Below are 27,330 nucleotides of genomic sequence, written 5' to 3'. Positions count from 1 at the left end.
AGGATTTCTGATATAAATCTTTCATTATTGTAACTGTGGTTTTGAGTTTGCCTGATTATACGAATAATTGGGTGGGCTCTAGGCTTTTTTTGGAGCTACTTCTTCTGAGTCCCGTTTGGCAACACTGCAAATAATGATAACAGGAGCATTTCTGGTGTCCCTGTACAGCTTGTGCTCTTGGAGGGGGAAAGAAGAAAAAAAGCAAAAAATATGCTTTCATGAATCGGTAGGATACAGCATAAACATGTCAATTTTTCTCAAATAATAAAGCCTTTAGTTAATATGAGCTTATACATTATGACAATACTAAGTGTCTTAAGCCAGGCTAGCAACTATGTGAGGCTGTTAGCTAAATGCTAATGTCAGCATACTAACATGCTCACAATGACAAACTATTTTTAGATGGTATATGGTTATCACATTTGCCATAGTAGTTTAGCATGTTAGCATGCTAAGATTTGCTAATTAGCTTTAAACATTACTAGTATTGCTACTTAAAGGGGACATATTATGCACATTTAACGATCTATACTTTTAATCTTGGGCTCTACCAGAATATCTATGTGTGATTTACAGTTCAAAAAATGTATTTAACTCATACTGAGCCATTATGCAGCCCCTCAGTTCAGCCTCTGTCTGAAACAGGCAGTTTTAGCTCCTGTCTCTTTAAGGCCCCCTCCCAATGAGCCCACTCTGTTCTGATTGGCCAGCTCTTTGAAGCTGTCCCTCGGCAGACAACAAAGGTTATGAAGAAAATGGTTATGAAGAAAATGTTGCAAACGAAGCATTCAGAGCAAATTAAGGCCTGGGCTTTTGACTTGCCAGGAGCATTTCTACATACGATACCCTTACTGTTTTGTACTTTGACCATGTTTAGCATAGATATCCAACATCATAAGACCATGTTTAGCATAGATATCTTACATCATAACCGTATATAAGTAACAGAAAATCACAAAAAGTATAATATGTCCCCTTTAAGGTTTCTTTACATCCAGTACATGCTAAGATATCCTCTGGCCACCATGGACATTTGTACCAAATGTCATGGCAATCCATTAAAAAGTTGTCAAGATATTTCAAATTGGACCAAAGTGGTGTTCCGTCTGACTGGCTGTCAGGTCACACAGCTAAAAATACTGTACACCAACTCTCAGTTGCTGTATTAAGGCTTTTTGTCCCCACTTGAGCACTTGGAATTGGATTTTATTGCACACCCTTCCCTTGAATGAAGGCATGTTCCTTCCTTTTTAAAATTACATTATAAAACAGGTTTATATGTTGCAAGAAAATGCAAAACCACCAACAGTTCAGTCTTATGTTGCACGATTCATCATATGTGATGCGTCATGTGTCATCCCATCTTCACGCTGACACATAATGATGTAGAAGTGAGAAAAGTCTTCAAACAACCAGTCAGCATGCCATATGTAACTAACTTTGAATGATCGGTGAAGTTTCACTGTCCTTGTCTATTGTAACAAAAAAAAATGGAATTATATTTGCAAATTTCTCACCAGGGAAACTGTTCCTCAGGACGTAAATTGATTTAATTTGGGACTTTTTAGATGAAACCATTTGGATCCAATAGAAGGGAATAGAAAATGCTCCCATTACGTTGCAAAATTGTGTTTCATTTATCTTGTGTTGCCAGCTGTTTTCTTAGCCAGAGGCTGAGTTAGTGTTAAATATTATTCAAGTAACCTGATAATGGAAATTATCAAAACATCTCTGAACAATTTATTTTTTTCTGGAGTGCTAACAAGATTTTAAACTCTGAATAACCCCTTTCTAATGGCCTCCTACCACAATCTTCCCTCCTACTGTATTTCAAATACACTTGTGTCAATTATTTCAGTATTGAAATGCTATTTTTGTGGAGAGGCATTAATGGCTCTGCTGGAGAGACTCCACTCCTCCTGTGACAAAAGAAAAAAAAAAAACAAAGTGACATCTAAAGTAAAGATCTCCTTTGTGATAAAGGGTGAGTGTTTTCTGGTAGAGCAAGTGCTGATTTAAGGTGGCCTAAAGGGATTTGCGCCCCCGTCTGCAACGAGTCAGAGGATAATGCCATCAGCAGTTTTGATATTCTGATCCATCCCATGAGTTTATTCGAGAGATTCAGAAGAAAGGGTTATCTCAGGATAAAGACAGAATTAACCCAGCTGCCTGTGATACCTACAGCCATGGTACTGACTTTATCTCCACAAGGCCTTAAAGGTACCTCTTGAAATGCAGTTATTATTTACACAGCGTATTTGACAGCGACAAAGAGTGTACTGTGAAATATGAACAACAGCGGTGATTACACAGGGTATGATCAAAACAATGAAAGCGCCAGAAGAAAAGACTTCTCACAGTGACACTGGCTCCATGTCGATGCGGGATCCTTTATCTGACACAGTTTTGGTCCAGATTTAGAAATAGATCACATCAATTTGCAGCCCTGCGTGTGTTGTCAATAAGGCAAGATAAACGTACAAAAATAGCATGAGTGATCCACTGTGAATGTTGTATCTTTCGTGCTTTGGAGAAAAAAAAAGGTCTGTAGGATTCAATACTGAGTCTAAAAAGATACAATCGTTTGCATCTCTGCCCCTGAGATTTTTGACAGGGTTTTGGTCCAGTTATCTGCGAGGGCACATGTTCAGTATCAATCAGCAGAAAAGTGTGGAGGGATCATCCCAGCACGTCATGTTTACCAGGGCCTTCTATCTCCATGTGCATGTGCCTCAGAGACATTTACGTTGTTAGTAAGGGGCCACTGGAATTGTTGTATGAATTGTCTGTTGTATGTAGAGGCATTATTCACTTTCTTGCCCAGAGTTAGAGGAGGAGAGCAGCCAGTTAGCTTAGCTTAGCTTAAACACAGTAAGCAGGCAGAAACAGCTAGCTAGAACACTAGACCGGCTCTGTTTAAAGGTAAAAAAAAATCCACCTACTAGCACCTGTAAAACTTACTAATTAACACATCTTGTTTGTTTAATTTGTCCAAAAATGCGGGGTTTATGTGTTGGTTTTACACCTCACATCATTTTCCGTACAGATTAAACAAACAAGTTATAAGCCAGGAGAGCTGGTTCTGCCTGTGTCTAGTCTTAATGCTAAACTAAGCTAACTGGTTGCTGGATGTAGCTTCATATTTAGCGCACAGAGGTGAGAGTGGTGTTGATCTTCTCATCTAACTCTCGACAAGAGAGCAAATAAGCCTATTTTTTACAAAATGCTGAATTATACTTAAGGTGAACAGTCAAAATCGTTATGTCCACAGTGATTTGAAAATTCTTGGCTTTGGGCTATGATCAGACTTAAGTGGTAGATGCACCCACACATGCCCATGCTAGCTCTTTACAGAGAGAGTGTTGTTGGTCTTCCATCATTTTGGCCACCCCCTGTATTAAGATTATTCATAACATTTTATTAATTTGAACAGATTAAGCATGCATTGCATTTAGTCAAAGTAGTAGAATGCTAAACAGTTATGTTAGATCTTTATTCCTGAAGAGATTAGGTATCATACAATGTTTTTGATGCATTTAGAGGAAACCAGATTTCATGGCATGGATTCAGTAAACAGAATGAATATGTGGCTGTGGTAGACCCTGTGGCTATGTAAAGATTATAGTCATTATAATATTATTGCTTTCATCACAGAGGAGGGAGAATATGGGCCCTTAAGATAAAGGTTATGATTTCCTTACAGGCCCACCTCTAAATCTAACCAGTAACACCTAAGTTGAAATTCTAATGGAGTGTCTTGTGTGCCCACACAGGCCTACTGTAGATTAAGTTGATTTTTTTTATATAATGAAACAAAGTGATTGCACAGTACTGCTCTACTGCCCTAAGCAGTTTATTTATGACAAAATGCCCATAAATGCCTTCTAATATCACAGAGTTGTATATAATGATTGCTTTGTGCTTATCGAGTACAAGTATTGACCCTTTCAACTTAAGTGTTACTTTAATAAGCAAGTGAAAATTGCGTAGCATTGTGCCCAGTTCAGACGGGTCATATGATGCAGATGATGCATTTTCAAATGTAAAATGCATCATTTAGCAAAATATTCTGTATTTGATCAACTAATAAAGTCATAAAATCGCACATGGTAAAATAGTCTATATATGAAATACCAAAAATACTGTGAACAAACATGAAAATGGAAACAAGGTAATATAGTTAAGGCTAAACATCTTTGTCTATTACCTTTGTATAGCTAAGTCAATAAGAGGAGCATGCAATCAACATAACATTGCCACAATTTTACATTAAACAACAAAAGCAATCAACTCAAAACAAATGTATGTGCCTTTTGTCACCACAAATTAGAATCATGTAATGTAGGTTTTCCACGTCGTAAATCATATGGCTTTGTGCAATTTTTCCACTGTCAGTAAATTCACTAATGAAATTGTTTTTGTAAAATAATATATCCATAAATGTCATGCCAGAAATTATTGAGATTCTGTTCTACATGCGCTGTTTCTTACATGCCAGATTGTGCTAATTGTACATCATCCTAAAAAAAAAAAATTAAAAAAAAAAAAAATCAGAGGTCTTTCATCATAGCATGTACACTTACATCCAGGGACAAAATGTGCTCAATTCCATCACCCTACTTCATATAAGGTATTTGTGCACATATTCTACATTTCTTTTAATATAAGAATATTGTCCATTAATAAATTAGGAATAGTACAAGGACTTCAGGTAAGGAAATAAAGGTGGATGGCATAAGTTAAAATATGTTGCCTGCTTTATGTAAAGCGATCTGAATTCATCTTTCTGAGTTTGGGTGGCAGGTGTCCGTCCATCCTGCCTCCTCCTCCCCCAGCCAGTCGCTGCAGCTTGGGAGGTAAGTCCGCCACTGACTTACTGATGGGCTCTGTGCTGATCTTGGAGGCCTTACCAGCCTGCTTATCATCAGAGACGCCGGGAACAGAGCTGATTCGTTGCAGCTTCATGGGCAGGTCTCCAAAGCTGTAAGTCATCTCTGAGGTGGTGGAGCTCATCCTCAGTAGCTTCTTGGGCAGACCGTCCCGCCCTGTGATTTTCTGGAGCTTGGTGGGCAGCTTGGTGGTGCTGTCATTGTCCTCCAGGGTCTCCAGACAGTCCAGAGAGCTGTTCTTCTCCCCGCTGTTGCACAGGGACGGAGCCATGAGTGGTGAGGAGAGGAGCAGAGCCTCCTCTTGTTCCTTCACGCTGTATGGAGGGGTGGGCACCTCAAATGTGGCGTGGAACTGAGAGTAGTCCACCTTGAAGAAGCCTTCCTCTAAGGAGATTACCGGAAAGAAGCGGTGTCCCCACAGAACCTCGTCCTCGGTGTAAGACGTCCTCGCTTGGCAGGTCATCCCTGTTAAAGAGAAAAAAATATTCACAAAATGACATCAACTAAATGAATTGCGAGATTTATTCCTATAAATTAACGTCAGGACTTCAGCAGTTATGGCAAATTATGTGTCATCGTCTTGCCACAAACTAACACAGTAGGGACTAATGTTGTGAGATGAAATGTTTCATGACTCCAGTATTAAACAACACAGCCCTGATTTAATTATATGCTTGGAACTGTTCCATATGAATCAACAATACGGTATTCACCAGAATTCATTTTCAGCACTGTAGTACAGACAGCTGCCAAAATAAAGGCTTAATTGATTTTCCGTTTCCGAACGTGATGTTTATGTGCAATTTCCAGCCTAACATGAAAAATAATTAAAAGTTATTTGCTGTGTGTTTTTTATAAGAATGACTAATTATATAATCATAAAAATCCTGATTTATTCCGAAATGACTGTGAGGCAAATGTTCATAAAAAGCCCACAATAAACTGTCATATATTTATATAAATGTATATCAATGTAATTTTCATTATATTTAGTTTTGTTTTTTTTCAGTGGATGCTCACCAGAGGTTCCACATTCATGAATATACAAAACAGGTTAAAGTTGATGCATTCACAAGTCAGATAACAAAATTCAATGGATTTGATGGAGGAAAAAGCTTCAGTAAAAAGCACAGGTCCTCTCCATATCACCTCTTATGCTACTTAACAGTTCAGACCGCACCTCGCATTTGGCTAGTCGCTACAAAAGATAGAGGATTAGGATAATCAAATTGCTAGAGAGCCACAGGAGGAATGGCTGCAGGCAAAGGCTTCAGGAGTCTAGCTCACCCTAAGATTTCTTTTGATGGTAGGAGTATTCTCACACAATAACGGGAATTCACTTTAATCCAAAACACAAACGTTACATGAAGTATCTGTGACATGACATTGTTAAGCTTTAGAAAAGTGTTGCAGTTTTGTGAGAGAAAAAAAACATTCAATTCTGTCATTCGGAAATTACAAATTAAAACAAAATGTCCTATTTAGCATGTTCTGGGTTTGTGTATGTGTACCCTTCACTACGCTCTGCCAATTCGGCACAGGATAGCAGATTATGATACACTTGGAATAAATTTCCCCTCACAAGGGACTCTGAATTAAATCCCTGTTTGAAAATTCCCCTCACGTCCTCAGAAACAAATTAATGCAATTAGCAAAATCATGAGGTTTGAATTAATGATCAGCATTTTTTTTTTCACACAAAGTTATTGGATGCTTATTAGTGATTACTCATCACAATTATTCAGCAGCTGCTATCATAACTGCCTGTGCATTATATCACACTACACTTCTTACAAAGCTCTATCTATCTTGGCATAGTTAACATTCTGCTGAGAAATCTATTTAATTTCCTACCGTGAGTGAGATCTATAATTGAGTTTACATATAAAACAAACACACTAAATCACTTATATCAGTCCAAAAAGCTCTCCTCAACATAGAGGAATGACTGCGAGCACTCGTGTTAAGGCTTGTTAAAATCCATTAGGAAATCAGCGGCTGCAGTCGGTTATTATCACATGTTTTAATTGCCAGCTTAATATTGTTCTAGCAGCGACAGTTGGGTCCAAACTAAGATGAAGCGCTCATTCAGAGCGAGACACCGCTGCTGATTGCAAGGATGTCATCATCAAAAACTAGAGGCATCTGTGATTCCGCCTGATTCCCAAGGTCATAAAATAATTCACTGATAACAGCTCTGTACACAATCGCAGATGTGCAAGAGACTGAACATCGAGTGCGTTTGGGGTATTCAGAGTATTAATTCTGCACTATTGCTTCCCAGTCCCGAAGCCTATAGGCATATGGAAGTGTGCTGCAGTGAATAAAATGGGCAAAGCTAATGAGAACTTTAGGGCCAAAGCGATTGAGAGTTAAGTGTGAATGGAAATCTCATTGCACTGTGAGCCTGTAAAACTGCCTTCAGCCAAAACGTCACCATGCGATCATCAACAGGCTTACTGTACGTGCCCTGAAACTGAGAGAACTGTAGTGTGAAATGCTTTCTGTTTAGGTTCCTTTATAACAACTACTTAATCATCACCAGAAGTGTTATTGAATAGTGCAGTCAATGCTGCAGTGCTAACTTGACTTCCATACTGTATATACAGTACAAGACTAAAACGTCAATAGCAACATTACTGGTGCACAATAAAAAAAAAAAAAAAAAAGGTTGGAACAACTGAAATGAAATTGTGCCTGAGGGGAAGGGTTGCTACAGTAATACACAAGACCCAAATAGATTCATCTTACATCTATTAATAATGCTCTATTGTTCCTGCAGATGGTGTAGGAGTTACTGTAAGACTTTGGTCTCTGGAAACCCATGAAACCCTGCAGTCCTGGGGCTGAATCCCTCTATTTAACCTGTTTCCCCTCCTCTAGAGCCACTCAGCCTACAAAAAAAAACCTCCGAAACCTCATTGATGTGGGTTGCCTAATCAACTGTACCCTTCCTCAAAACCTAACAATGGTACTAGACTTAATCATGGTCATTAATATACATTTAATTTCCATACATTATTCAAGGATTGATGCCTGATCCATTGCATAATTATAGACACGGCTGCATCGCATATGTACAATTGTGTTGCTAAAGACCAGCTGTTCTGCAACACCCACATTCACATGGCACACAGAATAACAGGCACTGTGGTGGTGATGAACTGCGTGGCTCCCCGTTCAACGAGGCCACCACACAGTTAAATTTGTGATGGAAATTTACACGTGTTTTATGTAGAAGAATATGTTAGACGGATGCCTCACCTCCTAACGGTTAAACATCCAGAAATAGCACGCTTATAAAAAACAAATGAAATGATTATACTTTCTACCGTTGGTGTGTATTATTCCTAAAAATAGGGATTCAGACAAATGAGAAAACCCACATTGGTGTGTATTTCGTATTACTGGTAAAGCCTTATGTAACTCTAAAATACATGCCTGCCTGAGACTCAGTGTTTCTATGGAAACAAAACTGTAGGAATGTGTGTATGCGACAGCCATAAGCCTTTTCACTGCTGAGTTTGTTCAAAAGTAACAGTGACAACACAAAACAAAAGTCGTGTCTCTCTCTCTCTCTCTCTTTATAAAAATTGATTTTCCACACAAGGCAGGGTCAAATCATCTATATGGCTCCAGAGCCAGACCAAAATGGTTTTACTGTCAGTGAAAAGTGACATTTTACAACGAAAAACCCCCTGCTCATAGTGGTGGAATCAGTAAATCATATATTTTGTGGACTTCTCATCAGTGAAAGCCAGAGCTCATATTACAAATGTCATCTTTAATATAGCACAGTGCAATTTTCTCTTCTTATATCATCTATCACTCTTACAGTATATTGCACAGTTTTTTACTTCATCGTCATGGCGCCCGCATTCAGTATCATACGAGCATTGTGTCATAAATGTACACACACACACACAGCAGGGAGAAACACAAACATAATCCTCGACTATCTTTGCTGCTGTGTGCTGATGGGAACATGCAGCTGTAGGACATCACGCCACTGAGACAGAAACACCTCTGATGTGAGGTGTACAGTGTTGTTGCAGGCAGCAAAACATGTTGGTAACATCAGTTAACACATGTCAAAAAGAGAAACCAAACAAGATCATACACGCAACTTCAGATTATTTGTTGTACGGACTTTTTACACACTACACTACAGGGCTATGTTTCTATTTTCTATATAAGACTGTTTTTCTGTTATTTGATAGGATGAGAGTATACAGTAGAAAGACAGGAAACACAGCGTGAGAGAGGGAAGTGGAAGGGAATCAGGTACATGCACAACCTGAAATTATACATTACAGTAAGACTACACTGTATATTGCTGCTATTTTGTGAATATCACGCATCAACAAAATGTCAATTTTTAATGAAAATAGGATGTTTCCTGTCTGTTTTTCAGGCTCTTTAAAGCTTTATGAAAATGCATTTCTGAGTTAAATCCAATGGCCATGTTAGCCTTACACAAAGGAAATTATTTTTAACCCATTTGGGGACATTTAATCCTTCTGTTTATCTGAGAACTTGCAAATCCAAATTTGGAGATCCCAGGTTTTCACTGGACTAATAACAATATTGGTCTTCATCCATGATTAACACATACTCTAAGTTCTCTCTAATATGACATTTACATATTTAAAAATGGATATACCAGAATAAGAGCTGAAAGTATTACTCAATTAATTGACAGTTAATTAACATAAAATGAATCTGCAACAATATTGATAGTTGATTAATTGTTAAATTAGTTTTTAAGCAAAAATGCTAAACACCTGCCTGTCCCAGCTTCTCAAATGTGAAGCTTTTCTTTTTCGTATATGACAGTAAATTAAATACTTTTGGGTTTTGGACTGTTGGTTGCAGAAGAAAAGCTATTTAAATACGTCCCGTTGGGCTTTGGAATATTGTGGTAGGCATTTTTCTTTATTCTTTGACATTTCATTGACTAAAGTGTTAATTTAATCAAGAAAAAAAGAGTCAGATTAATCAACAAAATAATTGTTAGCTTGAGCCTTCATCAGGAGGATCAGCACAATGAAAGCAAATAAACACATGAGCAGAATCATTCATTCTTCAACTCATAAACAATTAAGAAAAAAAAATCCAGATGAGTTGCAGAGAAAAACCAGGAGGGAAAAACATCATTGGAATCTGTGAAGGAGCAAATCCTCATTCAGCCCATTAGGAGAGAAATGTGTAACTCTGTGGATCCATTACACTTCTAATTTCAGTAAATGGCTATCTGTTCCCCTCTGTGACTCAGTATAAGCCAAAACCAATAAATTTCAAATTCTCACTGGAGTGCCCCTTCTCAATAAAGTGCAGCACAATGAGAGATTCTTTAACACCCCTGTTATTGTGTTGCTGGGATCTGTTGAACAAATCACTACTGTTCTAGTTGTTCTAACAATATGTTTGATGGTCAAATTAGCAAATAAACCACAAGGGCACTGTAATGTGGTTATATACTGACTTACCACCTACTCCATTACAGGTGAAAAGAAAGTTACATTAATAAATTATTTTTTATTTAACAATGAATCAAATGACTATGTGAAATGTGAAAGGTGTCCCTCATGGTGACAAACACACAGAGAATTATCATCTTACTCTGCAGTTTCCCTCAGCTCTGCAGAGTGCTTTAGTGTTTTTTAGCCCACTGATTTGGTTTTATAGCCCGCAACTTTAGTTCACTCTGACTGTTCTCATCAATAGTGAAAAAGCTCTGATTAACTCACCTGCACACTACCTTCCCAGCACCTAACTTCAGAGAGACAAAGTTAGCAACTAGCTGGTGCACATAGTAGAACATTTAGCAGCTAAAGAGCCAGATATTTCCCATAGGAGTTAGTGGAGACCAAAAATAGAGCTACTGACTCCCATTCAAAAAGCATCAACTTCTCTCCAGAAATACTAAGTCAATCATTTTTTTCAACAAGTCATTATCGCCTCAGTTGCTAAATTCAGGCCTCTAATAAGTGTGCTAGTGGTCAGTTTTTTGACCAAAATTATTGCTCTGTTAATAAGATGTGAAGAATTGAAGCGCCCCAATAGCCAAATAGTTACTGTGCATGCCACGCAACTGCAACGTCCCTGGTTTGATTCCAGAAAGGGACTTTTGTTGCATGTCATACCTCTCCTGTCTGCCTCTTCATTGCCTGCTATCTAATAAAGGCATAGATGCAAAAAAAAAAAAAAAAGATTTGAAGACTTATAATAGCTTTGATATCTGTTGTGTGGGTGTTGATTGACAACTGTGATTTGACAGTTGGCTCACCTGCTGCTCTCCCTGGCTCTGGGACTCGCACTGAATCAGACTATTGTCACACTATGTCAGTTTTATGTTACTTGATTATGATACCTGCCCTGTTAACACAATTTAGCTTAAATAGCTAATGTTAGCCCAAGTGTGCACCGCTTGGTATTCCCAGTAAGTTAATGTTTGCTTCAGTCCAAGGTAGTGGGACGTGTTTCCATAGCGTGCAAGGCAACAACCCTTCTTATTTGGAAGGTTTCTAAAACGGACAATATGGTGCCGATTGTACACTGCATCTGTGTCACACCTCACTACATCCATCTTTATATACAGTCTATGCCTTCAAGTCCAAAGCCTAGGCTTCAGCCTACTCTACACTTCGTTTGCAATGTTACCTCTACTTCCTCCTCGTGATGACATCAGATCGTTTGCACATACCCACAAATGGCGGTCCGTCGCTAGCCTTTGTTGCAAAGGTTGTTCCACGGGCTGTTTGATTTGTCCACTCAAATATTCTAATCGAATTTGAGCTCAAACATGTACAGATGTATTTGAGAAGTTTCCATTTCAAGTAAAAAATAAGAAAATGCCACTGGAAGTCTGCCGAGACGCAGCTCTCAGAAGCTGGCCAATCAGAACAGAGTGGGCTCACTGGGAGTGGGGAGCTAAAAACGGCCTGTTTCAGACTGACGCTGAACTGAGGGGCTGCATAAAGGACCAGTATAAGATAAATAAGGAGTTTTTGAACTGTACATCATGCAAACATATTCCAGTAGAACACCAGAATATAAATATAGACCTGGAAATGTGCACGATACGCCCCCCTTTAAACAAGAAAACTGTTCTATCATATTGTCTCTTCAATTTTGGGGTTTTTTAATGCTTTCAGATCAATTTAGATCACCTATAATCAAGGATTAAGATTTGTCATTTCACCTGAATATACATTTATTTTCTATCATATTGGTTTTCAGATTACTCTTGTCATTGTATACAAATGAATGAAATCTAAGAGTGAACACATTCTTAATAAATAACTTAATTATCACAACACCCGAGCAAAAATGTAAAATATACTAAGCATCCTGTATATCAACAAGCAACCTAAATGCAGTATGAAAATAGAAAGGATGTGTAAAGACAACTCAGTTCGTAAATAAAATATGATCCAACCCGTGTGCAAATAATGTCACCACTCAACTACTAAGAGCTCCTTCTGCTGATTTCCATCATTTTTTTCCCCATAAAAACTATGCTTATGCAGAGTGTGGTGTATATATATGATTTGACTGGCCAATGTACTGTACAATTCATCTTAATCCCACACAAAACTTTCTAAGTGTGAAATCCCTTCAGAAGTCCCTCGTTGCTGAAGTTCACCAGGCACTTTACTGCTCTCATATGCAATATCCATGTGACAGCATGAACGGCATTAGAATAATCCTCTGCTGAATCCACAAATTCAAGACGGATGTAAAAAAAAAAAAAAAAAAATGCATCTCTTTAAAGGTAAATTTCAGAGGGGAAAGAACATGGGAATCACAGAATAAATATTTTCTGCATCCATGTGTGCAGATGTTTTAGCTACATGCTGATTTTTTTTTTGTCATCTCAGCAACACTCATGTTTTTAAATGAACTCTCCAGACATAATCCAAATATGAAAATCAAATGCAACTTTAAAAAAAAATGAACTGGATTTTGGAAATGACTTTACAGCACTGAGATGGAACGTCTGTCTGGAGATTACAGGCACTCTGTTTGTACTGTACTGTATGTGTTATATGAGTACAGGATCCCAGCTGATTCCATTATGGACTGCTAAAAAGCAAAGAGGCAGGAAGTTGTGTCAACAATACACTTTGAAATTTAGATGCCCAAAAGCCATCTCAGTTCGAGGCTCTAAATAAATGCACTTTTCCGTGATAACACAGAGTTGGGTGCTTCTGTGGTTTAACAAAGTGAAGCAGAAGCAGAGTCGGCAGAGTGACAGCTAAGATAAAATGGGTTCTTTGGTGGCTGGAATAGAAAAGCACTGTAAACTCGGAGGCAGCCTGCCAGTGTTTCTTGATAGTAGTTGAAAAAAATCTAAGTGGTATTCACAGACTCGGCCGTCCAAAAGAAGCTTATCCAGGTTGTAGAAGCCAGAGGATCATATCCGTTTGGTGCCTGGCTCAGTCAGATTCTCGACTGCAGATCTGCGCTTGACAAACTGAGGACAGAGTGAGTCAAAAGGCAGACCTGAGAGCCGACATCTATTTATTGCTGCTCTGTCAAACCTTCTAGGCAGAGTCTCAATCAAAATTTTTATGGAAAGGAAAAAAAAAAAGGAATCAGCACTATTATATGATTCAAAAACCTACAGGCACCAAGCAAATGACAGTCAAAATTGACGGCTGTGTGAAAATGAAGGTTTATTCAAATGACTTCTTGAGATGAACTCTCTCAATGTGAATCACTGATAAAAAGAAGTTTGGCGTCTGAGCAGTCTACCCAACCTCCTATTTAGTGACAAAATCACAAATAACCTCTCTATACCCCCCTCTCTCTCTCTCTCTCTCTCTCTCTCTCCTTGTCTCTCTCTGTCTGGCTCTCCCTTTCACTCAAATGGACACACACACACACACGCATACACACAAACTCACTCCTCACCAGTGCAGTGCTGTCAGCAAAGTCCCCTGACGGTCTATCAGGGCTGTGGAAACAGCTCAAGTGTTATGTATGAGAAAAAATGCTAGCAGAAACAAGCATGAGAATCTGGATGGTGAATACACAGAGCGCCGCCACACATCGCCATCCAAGATTCATCCTTTTCATTCAAGCGCTGCTACCATTGTCGGGATCTCGCTGTGGCCAAGGCTGTCCGCAAAATGCCTTTGTTGCATCGCTGGATCCCGAGGTACAACAATTAATTCGATACAATTATCCCATTCCTCATTTTGCCAAACACAGAGCAGAATTCCCCTTTGACTTATTTTAGGATCTGTGTTACAAAATATTAAGCTGTTGTGCTGAATAAGATTATAAAAGCTGAATGGAAAGCTAAAGAAGAGGAGAATATAAGGATGCTGTTTTTTTCTGAGTTTACTGAAGAGAGGAAACTTCAATTCACGTAGGTCTGAAAGATACAGTTATGAGTGGTTTCACAACTGACTGGTTATTCTTTTCATTGAAACATAGCAAAAGTTAAATCAAATCGTACCCATAATAGGACTATAAAAAATCACATTTTGATACAGATACTGCTACTGTGGCCACAAGTCCCGTCTCATCATCTGTTTCTATGGTGACCACCATCAAGTGGTAAAATGTAGCAAAATCCAGAAGCATTCAGTGACCTGTTTTTCACAGTTTGACTTTTCAAAGATGGAAATAAGTCCTTCCCTCCATTTAATAATGTTTGTGTGTGCGATCTATTTGCAAAGGTGGCTTCCAGTTGTTTGCAGCTCTGAGGTTTATTCCACCCATAGAGCAGCGGCTGAGCAATGAGAACAAGGAGGAAGCTGATGGAGGGAAAAGGCAGGGGAAGTGCACTGCTGTGGGGGAGGGGGCGGCCTGGATGCTGAGTGTGGAGGCTGTTGGAACGGGAAGGAAGGGAAGGGAATAGGAGCAGGGGCTGCCAACCATCTTCACACAAGGTGGGGTGTCAGGCAGGCTAGAGGAACATATGGCTGCAGGCCATTAACGCAGCCAGGAGAGTGCATATTACCAAGTGAAGGCAATTCTGAATACTGCTGTAAAGGGATCCTGTTGAGCATAACAGCAATCGATGGATTTGCTTTAGGCCAAACAACCACGATTGGTCATATAGAAAAATATCACACTGGGGCTGTGTCCAAACCAACAGGGGACATGAATGATTTTCTCCTCATTATATATTGAGTACAGAGATGATCAGAAAACCATTTTAAAACAGACTGACTGGGCAAAGCTGGAATCTCATATTGATCTTGGCTATTAAATCTACTAAAGTCATGAAGAGGAGTTACAGGTGAAGAGAAGGAAGGAAAAAAAGGGGATTTTTTTTTTCAGCCTTAAGAGATCTCGAACCTGAATGGCACTAAACACTCGCAGTTGAGAAAGCGTCCATGTTGTTTTTCAAGTTTGTCACTTGAGCTAGAGAGCAGATTATTCCGGTAAACTCGAGCATGTCTGAGTGACAAAAATAGAAAGAGACATCCCAGAGGAAGGCCTAGCAAGAAGACAAGCCTTAAGAACAACATGTTCATGTGGCTCTGTGTTTAGGCTGCAGGATTGATTCACCTGCACTTCAGGGACAGTCGCAGAACCACCAATCAATGCTGATACTGACCAACACTGCAAGTGCAACTCAACCTTCCTCACGACGATAACCTCTCAAACAAGTTAAGCCGCCAATATTACCTCAGTTACGACCATGTAACACTTTGTCCTGAGTGTCCATCCTTCATAATGACAGGGGTTAATATTCAAGTCTCCAGCTTGTGTTTTTAATTACCAAAATAAAGTGTCCTTCTCAAAACACGGCATGCACATCTTCCGAGACAACAGAGATCTAGTCAGTTATTTATAACTCTTTGTAGCGTGACAAGAAGACCGAGGCATTGTTGGTGAATGCATCCCGGGTGCGTTCGTCACACAACAAGTTCATCCCAGGTCTGCTGCCACACCTCCTCTACCAGTGATTTATTACCATCCAACAGGGACTTGACAAATCCCTAAAGACACAATTACCGTGCTCCCCCTTGGGGAGCCAGCACAGTTCATCTAAAAGGGATAATGAATCCAGGATGTCATAGCTGGTTCGCTGCTGTGCCCATTATGTGGAGTTCATTCCCAGTGTAATTATTGTATGTACAGTAGACATAGGAGGTACATTTTCACAGATAACCAGAATACATTTGTTTATCTAAAATTAGTGATGTTATTCAGTACAAAGTGGCTTTGTGCAAAGCATAATGAGTAGTTGTACAGTAGATGCTGAACAGGGGGTGGACAACCTTGCAAAAAAAGTGTATAAAGTTTAGTTAACATTTAGGCTGTGTGAGTTGTCGACTCGGGTCTATGGCTTTTTGTTGCTCTATTGAACTGAATTATATTATTAATATTTTGCACAACCCTACGTATACATAGTAAAGATACAATGTAGCAGTACAACACCAAAAACTAGCCTCAAAAGTTGAACCATTGCTTCTCTGACAGTCTGTCTGAATTGGACATTATAAGTTTCACAAGAGTAGTAGGATTATTCTAATGGATTATATTATATTAAACTATATTGTTGTTCATGATACTGCACTTGTACAGTGTGTACAGCTGTAGACTGTAAAGTATCATATCAGCAAGGCCCTGAAATAATTTCAAATCCGATCATGCTGCTTTTACTTTCACAGAAAGAAATATAATCCTAAAACATGTAGCTCCTTCTGAATTTTGATGAACACAAGTAATATTATGTTAAAGTAATAACATACTGTCTGTACTGATTAGAAGATTAATAGAAGTGTGTCATTATATCATTGTATTCTGACCCAGGCTTCTACACCTCTTCATGACACTGCAAACGTTATCGATATTTTATGTGCTGAAATATTCAAGGCAGGAAGTTGGGAAATAATAAAGTCAAATGAACCAAAAGCATGAAATACATTTTAACAAGAGCTGTGAGCTATCAAACACGTGGCTACACAGGCGGAGCTCAGCGGGGACAAGACACTGCTCTCCTGAGTTCTCACCCTGAGCACATTAGATTTAATTGGAAAGTCCCGCTCTCATCTGATCCGCAGTTTCAACTTCCCCACTGAACCCTCTTTAACCCTTTGACCCTCGGGGCTGCGGCACGGAGCTCAACAAGCAATCTCAATGTAATGACTCACAATGAATTATGTTCAGTTTTCTCCAGACTTTCGCAGCCGGCTCATATCCGGAGTTCACTTGCGCCAGCTTTTACCTAAGTTCTAAAGCTCCTGACGTCAGACGACCCCAGACATCCGAGTCTACGGCCTCTTACTCATATGATAGAAACTATTAGGCCTCCAGCGCAACAGAAAGCTCTCCATTTTCATTTCAATTACTGCTGCTGATGATAAAACACAGATCAGGCCATGACATTGGCTGCTCTGCTAATCAGTGGCAATAGATGTTTCCAATTAATTATGCTGGCTGTCTTTAATACTAGACAAAGTCTGCCACAGAGCAGTTATTACGCATTTATGTGTATTATTTGCACAACAACGATAACTTAATTGAAGCTATGATGACAGTGTTGTATAACGTTTTTTTTTTTTTCATTGCACATGTCAGGTAATTACTTTTTTATTCACCTAAACTTAGTAGCAGAGATCCCTTTAATGTCTTTATTATTAAGAATGTCATATATTTCATAGATCTTAAAGATCCATCTGTATATGTAAATTCAAATCATAATATTTTCTGCTTCTTCTCCTTAAACTTTAATGCTACACAGGCGCAAACGCAAAGCTCATTAAAAACTTTCAAATACTGAGCATACAGGTAGAGTTGGCAGTTTATTACTCAAAGCTGTACTCTCCACTCACATATGGCATTTATGCACACAAAAACACATGAATAAACATTACCAGTTGATCCTGTCTATATGCAACCAACCCTTGCCACCCACGCTCATTTTAAAATGAGCAGATAGCTGGGATATTCTATCTTTTCATTCTATAGCGGTGAATCATAGGAAAGCCTTGTGGCAGTATGAAATAGAGGGGGCTGACAGAGATCTTTGAAAACAATTAAAATCAACGAATGACTTTATCGGAGGAAAAAAAAAAGTGCTTCTGATCTTTTTTTGCCATCATTTGCCTCATAAGTGAGATAAAATGTGACGCGGAGTTTCATACACAACACATATTCAGTGGAAAATTATTCACCAACATGGAGATTATTAGTTAGTTCAGAAAGCAGTGCTTGCTGTGTCACCAGAACAGTCAAAGTCGATCTGAAACCTCACTGAGCAAATAAAAGAGTCCAAATGAATCCTATGACAGCTGAGTTTATCATGCCGTTATATACCTCTGGCAGTTTTTTCTAAATATGACATATTTACAACATTTTATGAATTTCACCACACATCCTACCAAGTGTAATGATCACACTCACACGCATTTGCATGAAAGTCACATCGCTCGAGAAAAAGAAAAAAGGTTTATGCTGATGATACAGATTATGCTCATGAATCATTGCTTTTCATGGCTGATGAGTGAATTTAAAAACACTTTGCAGAGCTTGTGAAGATCTTAACTCTGTGTTTTGCCGCCGTGTTAGACCCCAAACAGAATTATATACAGAATTTCAGGGATAGACTAATGTGCTGACAGACCTGTTTCTGTTCTCCCATGAAAATGGTTTCCCCTTGAAATAAATCATCAGCTTGTTTATCTCTCTCAGTTATCATTTCTAATCTGAAAACTGCATGGTTTAAAATACATTTTCAGCACACAGGAGCTGCAGCATTCAGACGGGTGTGTTGTGGTGGAACTGCATCCTGTGCAAATTCAACACTGAAAATCATGGGATGAATTTAGTTGCAATATGCTTATTAGTTTCATGGTTGGAGGAACCTAAACGTCTGTTACTGGCAGCTACAGTTGTTTTTTTGAGTTCTCGAGCATCAGCTCCACTAATGAACAGATTGCCTCTGGCTTGGTATTTAAGCCTTTGTGGCGTCGAACAGCATTACTGGTGTTAATGGGACACCTATCTAAAGTTCTGATGTATTTTAAGATGGCATGTAGTTGTTCTGATTCAGCTAATGAGTCAAAGTCATCGTCAGCTGTCGTGGAACAACGTGGAACAATGTTCCTGCAATGTTATTATTTTATTTGCTTTGAATAATTTGCACATGTATGATGTATTTAATGTGACATTATATATGTAGAATGATCACATTTAGTCAGGTTGAAGTTGGGTGGCACTATGCTGGGAATTACGTGATGTCAAACTCTATGGACCAGTAAGAATGATAACAGGGCGAGTTGTCCCGCCCTAACAGGTGCAACAAAGCTAACAGGAGAGGCAGGGAGATGTCAGTCAAGCCCAGTTTATACAGACCACAAAGAAGTGGTCAAATCAGACAACATAAATGAAAACACCTGTGTGGGTGGACTATAAATGTGTAAGGGCTTTTAAAGGGCAATAATATTGGCTGATATTGGCTTGTAACAGATTGATCCTGTCTCATAAAAATGTTTTTATGTGCTGCCTGGCAACGGTTTGTCTAGGGTAGGAAATACTACATTTATGCACTTCATGGTGCTCATAAGGAGGCGGTCAAGGTGGATGGTGGTCAAACAAAGCACAGGACTTTTATACCATAGACCGGGTTTCTCATCCTTAGTCCCACATCTGTTTAGGCAACAAAAGCACTTGTGTTAAGGTTAGGAAAAGATGTTCAGCCAATGTTAACAAAGTAAACATGTCATGTCTCGCTTTCTGAGTCACTTTTGACTTTGTCGATATCAAACCAAGACCACAACCCTTCACTAACCTTAAACAAGTGCTCTCGACATAAACATAAAAAGTTTAATAGTGCTTTAATTGCTAATTGCTAAAATGGATGTTGTATTGCAAGAGCAAATGTTGTGGAGTAAACAAATGAAATATGTTGTCAGTGAACATTTTGCTGATACATTCAACATTTTGCAACTTGACTTTGATTAAATACGTTTCCACATTATGTTGACAGAAAACATTACATTTCTTAGAAAATGTTTGCTGTTGCAAGTTAGTAGTATATGAACATCATTTCTAGGGATTCTACACAGTAGCCCTGAGGTGCAAAACACAATAACAAAACAGAAAACACAACAACCTTTCAGAAAATGTTCAGAGCCAGCATACATATATGCATAGTATATAATAACTCAAACAAACAGGGGATAACAGAGATCCCCTGTTCAGTTTCTGATCAGTTTTTCCAGCATATCACAACTAAAATCTAATAGGTGCATATTTTTATCACAGGTCAAGTCAATTTTATTTATATAACTAAAAATCACAAATTTGCCTCAATGGACTTTACAGTCTATATAGCGTACAGCTCTTTCTATCCTTAGACTCCAACTCCATCATAACAAAGTTTGAGCTTATTTGTATTTATTATTTATTAGCACATTACACAAACATCTGCAGTTATTATTGTTATTCCCCCAAGCTATATTCATTCAAGTTTTATTTAGACTCGCACATATATTGAGGTAGAGACCTCATTTACAATAGAACAACACAAACAAGACTTCCAAGCGCCAAGAAACACAGATAAGATACTTATCGGTAAAAAAAAAAAAAAAATTAGTAAAAATACTAACATATAGAACTTAAGGAATAAATAAAGCAATTTACAGCAAATGAGTCAGCTAAAAACAAGAGCATATTAAATTCCTCTTTAGTTTTCCAAGCAGCTGTCAGGCCTGCAGACAGTGCACAAATAATGTAGAACTACTGTAACTCCGCTTGGTGTTATGCTGAGAATCACATCAACAAAGTAAGAAAGGGATGAAGTGCTCACACACAGAGCCAGACGTGCATATTTTCTCTGTAGCCAGTGACACTGTCGTTACTTTAAAGCTACTTATTGGGGAGTGATGTGGTTTTGTGTTATTTACCGATTGTTACTGCGTCCGACATTATCTCTGTTAACCAAAACTTATTATACAGTAGGAGGCGTCTTCTTTTTTTTTTTTTTCTACAGCGAGCCTGTTTTTCAGGGCAAGCTGTCAGACAGCATGTACAGTGCATTAATTGCAACGTGATGTAAATCCAATTTATCCTCAGCAGCACATCGACATCTTCAAACAAACATCTTCCTGCAGCCGTGTTAGAAATCCAACTCGGTACCACAACTGGCATTACTCCAGAGGAAAATATGCTGCTACCAGACATCCTGCATGTCTCATTTGGAGTGTGCATCCAACTGAAGTGGTGATCAAAATACCTTGGGCTCCTATTCAAAAGGAATGAGGAATAGTTCATGCCTTTTTATGCATTTTAGAGGTTGTCAGAGGTTACAGCAAAATGGAACAATTCTGGGCTCCTTCATGGTCTTTGCTTTTCTATTCTTGTGTGCAAAGACAACTTCAGTCCGAAATATTTTTTTGTGTGATCTAGAGGAACAAAAGGTTACTACACTATGTCAAAAGGGTACAGTGTTGTGTCTCTTATTATCTAGTAGGAGGACCAAAGAGCCAGAGATTGTGCAGCTTTAATCTGCAGTGGAGACTATTTTAACTTGTGTTCCAGACTCTGGTTTTTCCTCACATTAAAAACAACAAAAATACAGATGTGAGGAGTTGAGCAGCTTCTTCACAAGTAAACACCAAGCCTCATACATATTTCATTTTATTCTTTCTCTTCTGTATCACCTGTTCTTGCAAGCGCTTCATGGTACAGTAACGTCTCTGTGTGCTTTTCATATTTCACAGGAGATCCTCCTTAATACCAGGTGATGTTGTCAGCGACGCAGTTTCATTTCATGTTCGGCATCGCATGTTTGCATGGTTTATTACTGAAATTGTGTTATGATTCCTATACCATAGGAATAAAAACCTAAGTTTAGGTGCAGTGCTGCAATCCTGAATACTCAAGGAGAGGTTGCCATGGAAACAGAGTTACATTGGCCAGAAATGAAAGCGTCTGAGGATTTAGACTTTCACTGTACATCAATTTTTAACCATAGATTGTTTCTACATCAGCCTTTCCACTAACTTCACACAACCACAACTGCTCCTTCATGCAGATATTTCTGTGTAAGTAAGAACATGAGCATTACGATCCCAAACCAGTTTAATTAAAACTGAGATGGTGACTGTTATGAACGAGGACGATATGATGACACATGCCTCTGGGACAGTCACTGTAATACTATAAATACCTACTAATACAACAGTGGTAATTAAATCACATCACTACGCTGAATATTTTCATACTTTACAATCAATGGAACTAATGCAAACAGCAACGGGCAAGTTCAAGTTAATTAACTGTACAGAAGATCATTTTTACACCATATATCATGGTTTACATCTGTGTTAATAAATAATTAACTGAAACAAAAAACACATTAAAAAAAATACTGCAATTGAGAGAAATTAGCTATTAAATCAAATGTAACCAACACTGTATCCAAACTGTGCAGATACTTGGCCTACATACCGTAGTACATTAACATCTTTTAAAGATGTGTACCACTGTTGTGAATATGTCAAGTCTCATCAAAACAACATGACGTACAGTAAATGCTGCACGTCAGATCCATCTCAGCCACAAAGAGACTTTAATAAAACCGCATCAAATTACTATCAAAACTGCCTGTTTGCTAATTGCCGTTTGCAGTGTCAGCCACCCTGTCACATCTCCACATGCTGTTTTCTCTCTGAACCAACCTACAACTGCTCCTCTGCTCACTCTATAACTCTGAGAGAGCCCCCCCCCACCACCACCACCACCCCCCCCCCCCACACACACACACACTACACCAGCTGTGTCAAATAAACGGTTGAATTTAAAATGACCACAGTGGAGAATTTTACTCGGGGCATTACTCATCTTGTGGAAATGGAATTCCCTAATTCCAAAGGGACCTTAGAAAGGAAATTATTATCCCCTCTAAGGACAGCAGCCACAAGGTAAACTCTGTATGGGCACAAAGATGGAGGAATGGAATTTGTTTCAGATGAGTAAAAGAAAATGTATATAGCCTCACTGCTGCCCCGCTGGAGTTTGACAGTGTTCAGCGCTCATACACACCTTGAAACTCAGCTCTACTTCCCCAAACCAAGAGATGTTAAAATACATGGATTTAAAAAATTGTTTCACTTAATGCCTGCAACACAAAATCAATCATTTATGATGTATAAATGCTAACCACTACTATTATAAGCGACTCTGTATGTTTGCCACAGAACAGAAAATCAATAACATGCAATCAAGAGGTCAATAACGAGCCCATTCAGATGTCAGCTATTAACACCTTTGAAAGAGCTCAATATTATTCATAAGACTCTTTATATAAAAAGATATCGCAGCACCTTGAAAGACAATACAATATACTCAGCTACTGTACTATGTAGCCTTCAGCCATAACTGCAGTAAAACAAGCTACAGGCCAATAAAAATGAATGTTTGTGTTTACTCACCTGTGGTCTCTACTATTCCTTCTAGTATCACCACAATTTCAAACTGCTCTGTTTGCATGGACCTCTGGGAGAGGTCGTAGAAGGGGCTTTTGGTGTCAATCACATGGCAGATCGTGAGTGGTGAGACGAGAAAGAGCTGGTCTGCCCCGGTGCTGAAACCTACGTCCAACTCCAATTGATCCAGCGGAAGAAACTCACCTTCGGGCGTCTGCCGAGACTGAGGAAGCGTGCAGAAACAGAGACAGAGACAGAGATGTTTAGTGGGGGTAAGGAAGGGGTAAGACAGACTTATCTAAAGCTATCAAGAGTCTTTGTCGAAGCGTGTCTCATCAATCTAAGCAACCAGTCAAAAAAATGACTATAATTTTCTGTAATTATTTCTTAAGAGACATCTGTACTGCAAGGATATCCATCTCATCAGCATGTGATCTGATGTACCACTGAGTCTTAAAATGTGTCTTTCTTGAAACAACTTAATCAAATCAGTTGATGCATCTTTTGAATCAAGTGTAATTTTCTTGATGTCATATACTCACCTGCTATGTCAAAACACAGCCATAAGAAACAAGTGGAGTACCCACTTGTCTTGATTTAAAAACTATTTTCTGGATATTCCCGCAGTGTGTCTGCTAAAATCTGCTGAGTTCATACTTACCTTAAAGCTTCTGGGAACCTAGATGTTATATCCTACATTATCACTGTATTTCTATGTGTATAATCAAGATGATTGATACGTTTTGTAAAGCATTGCTAAATGGTTTTTAGAGGTTTGAACCAGGAGGTGGACAGCAGGGAAATCCATAAATGAGTTTCTCCTATAATAAGGGACAGCAGCACATTTACACCAAGTTGTACCACACTGCTGCTTTGTCATTCAAAAGTTCAGACAGCTTTCTTTAAAAATTAGCATTTGAACAAATTGTTCCTCTCAAGGTTTGAGTAGAGACATTTTGTTATGATGAAGGTCTCTTGGCAAACTTGGTGGATTCTTTTTCCTCTGCCAGTTATGCAATATGTTATTGGTGACAAAAAAAGATACAAGATCTTCTGTGCAATTGCTTTGGAGCTAATGATCTTGTAGTTTTTCCACTATTTGTATTATTTTCAGCCATTTTTTTGAACATGAGAGTGATCTTTTATCCATTAAATGCAGAAGATTGGTGCACAGTTAGGAGTAGCCCTTTTGGTGCCAGTTTCCTTTTATACTATTATAAAAGTACCATCACTTACTTTCAGCAATTTGCAGCGGATCTGTGCAGAGACCATATGGCTGTTACGCAGGTTGCCGACCCTGAACATGAGAGTTAGTTTCCCATCTCGCATAGAAATCGCCGCATGTTCACTGAACATCAGTGTCTCGGCCCTTTTTTTAGGCTGAGACATCTTGATAAACATGCAGCCGATCAAAAAGGCATCGACGATCGATCCGAGGATCGACTGGAAAAGAAAGAGAATGATCCCCTCGGGGCATTTGTCTGTGATATATCTATAACCATATCCTATAGTGGCCTCGGTCTCTATGAAGAAGAGGAAGGCTGAGGGAAAGTTGTAGACATTGGCCACACATGGAGTGTACTTGTCATTGTGCGCTTTGTTGAGGTCTCCTCTGATGTAAGCGATGAACCACCACATAGAGGCCATGAAAAGCCAAGCGACTGTGTAGGTGAGGATGAAAATAAATAGATTCCAGCGCCATTTCAAATCTACTAGTGTTGTGAATAAGTCTGAGAGGTATCTGCTGGTTTCACCACCCAGGTTCCCATGCTGGACGTTACATCGCCCGTTCTTGTCCACGAACCGCTGCCTCTTCTTCTTTTTCTCTGGGGGAGGCTGATTGAATCCAGACCCGCTAGATGAGGTGGTCACTACCTGATAATCGTCCCCAAATTTCTTTCGAAGTGCAGACATACTACGATGACAGCAGCGAAAGAAATAACAAAGGATTCAATGGTTTTTTTTAAAAAAAAAAGTCTGGCTTGTAGTTGCTGCAGTCCTTAATGCCCGTGCGCAATGTCTCCTGTTTGGAAATAAGGCGAGAAAAGTGCGCTGTCTTCGCCCTAGTTAGTCTTGCACCGTCCTCTTTCGCCACACACTGTTGCTACACTCTACAGCCATGAAATATCAATAATGTAAGATGAGTTTACAAACCCCGAAGATAAAAGCCATATGAAAAAAAAGACTAAGCGACGCACAGGATAAGGTATCCAAACGCGCCAGTCGCAGTCCAGGTTTTTACAGGTTTATCAGTTGCTGCGTCGTGGATTACTCATCGCCCGTGAAGGTTGGGGCTATATCGACCCGTTCAAAACTGTACTCACGGAGTAAGTTTTCATGCGAAAGTTCAAAATCCCTCAAGTACCCCCGTAAAACATCAAAATCTCTGCGAAATTAGTGGTTGGAAACGATGTCCAGGATGAAGCGTCTCTGTGCGCACTTGCGGCTGCGTTGGAGATTATTCGGTTTCCAGTCCTTCCTTTGTGATCAGCGCACATAAGAGACGAATTGCATCCAAGCATATGACTGTAAAAAATGACGAGCTGGAGGAAGAAAATCACTGTCCCACTGTCGTCATTTTTGGCTGCGCGCATCGACGCTATCCGCCAGGCTCTTTTCGGGCACCTTCTCCCCCTCTCTTAGAGAAATGTCGACTGGATTGTCATGGTTTCAGCGACGGAGATCCACCAGATGCTCTTTTGGCTGCTCGGATCCTGCTTTCCCTTCGATTTCCCTGCGCGGCTCCTGCGCACTTCCAACGTTTCCAGTGATGCACTCACTGTTGCCTGGTGGTACTACAAAGACAGACAATTTGGAGGAGGAGGGAAGTGGGTTCGCCTGATTTGGCAGTTGTTGTTTTTTTTTTTTCTTTGTCAAGTGATCAAATATGTGAATTTGCGGCTAAAATAATCACACTGAACGGCACATTTTAGCCTCTGAAGGCCTTGTTGGATTTCCAAATGTGATATAATGATAAAAATTATTAACAACAAATAACTGTTAGGTCACACTATGTTTCACAGATACAGCCATGACACATCCTTATTTTATGATGCTTAACAAATATATTTTTATTATTAATCTGTTTGTTTTTTCTACATTATATCTGCTGTCCTCCCATCTATAAGTGGACAGTTACAAATTCACCTGGTTTAGTGTTTGTTCATTTTGGTCACCTGCGCTAAAAGCCACTGATGACCCCACCTCCATCCCCCGGGTGAGTGTACTTGTTTTATTCCACGAATGCTTCACAGGAGATCCCAACAGAGTAACGAGTTCTGCTGGAAATCTGTTGACACTCACAGCAAACTGTATTAGATCTCAGGGGGAGACAAAGAGCTGCAACCAGGATGCACCGCACAGGATTCACTCATCATATTACCAAGATCATAGACACAGAGGAATACACCCACACCATAGTTACCCAGACTTACCCACTGTCTCTCAAACAACACGAGGGAGGATGAACACCATACCACCACCTCTCTCTCACACATCTCTCCCCACCCCTCTCCATCTCTCTCTCCTTCTCTCTCTCTCTCACTTTTTCCTTCCTCCACTCAATATTGTGATGTGTAGTTTTCTAAATCAGTGGGTTCTGGCAATGCTGCCTTCTTTTAAGATCTAATTATCGCTTAATCAAAAAATCATTGATGATTGCAACTTTGAAATTTACACAGAAACCAGTTTTTACCTAGAGACGTAGCATATCAGCAGTAGGGATCAGTTCAATTTGATTATTTTTACCTCAGAAAGAGTAAATTAATAAGTGAAAATAGAATAAAATACAGGCTTGTTTGCATACAGTTTCATGCACAATCATGTGTGAATTTTTTTTTTTCCACGCAGCATCTTCTCAGCCTCTTTATGCTAAAATATATTGTAAATATCTAGCTTGTTGATTTGATTTTTCTGGATCCATTGCCTGAGCTTCCAGCGATCAATATGCTGTAGAGTCAGTCTGATTCCAGGCGAAATCCACCTCTGCTATTATACTGTAGCTCCCTGCGGTTTACCGCATGATATTCCTTGTCCAGTCT

The 27,330-nt window shown here is 39.2% G+C and overlaps 1 protein-coding gene across 1 annotated transcript; it reads right to left on the bottom strand.

The window, feature by feature from the left end:
* Positions 1 to 41: 41 nt before the first annotated feature.
* Positions 42 to 27,330, bottom strand: kcnj3a (potassium inwardly rectifying channel subfamily J member 3a). Its single transcript, XM_067603431.1, has 3 exons — positions 24,527 to 27,330; positions 23,297 to 23,513; positions 42 to 5,354 (listed from the first exon to the last, which is right to left on the bottom strand). The coding sequence occupies exons 1-3, from the start codon at positions 25,202 to 25,204 to the stop codon at positions 4,759 to 4,761; spliced, it is 1,491 nt and encodes a 496-aa protein (XP_067459532.1). The 5' UTR covers positions 25,205 to 27,330; the 3' UTR covers positions 42 to 4,758.

This window comes from Thunnus thynnus, chromosome 11 (assembly GCF_963924715.1).
Source record: "Thunnus thynnus chromosome 11, fThuThy2.1, whole genome shotgun sequence".
Taxonomy (NCBI): Eukaryota; Metazoa; Chordata; class Actinopteri; order Scombriformes; family Scombridae; genus Thunnus; species Thunnus thynnus.
Note: the sequence above shows the minus strand (reverse complement) of the source record. Positions and strands in the feature narration are given on the sequence as shown.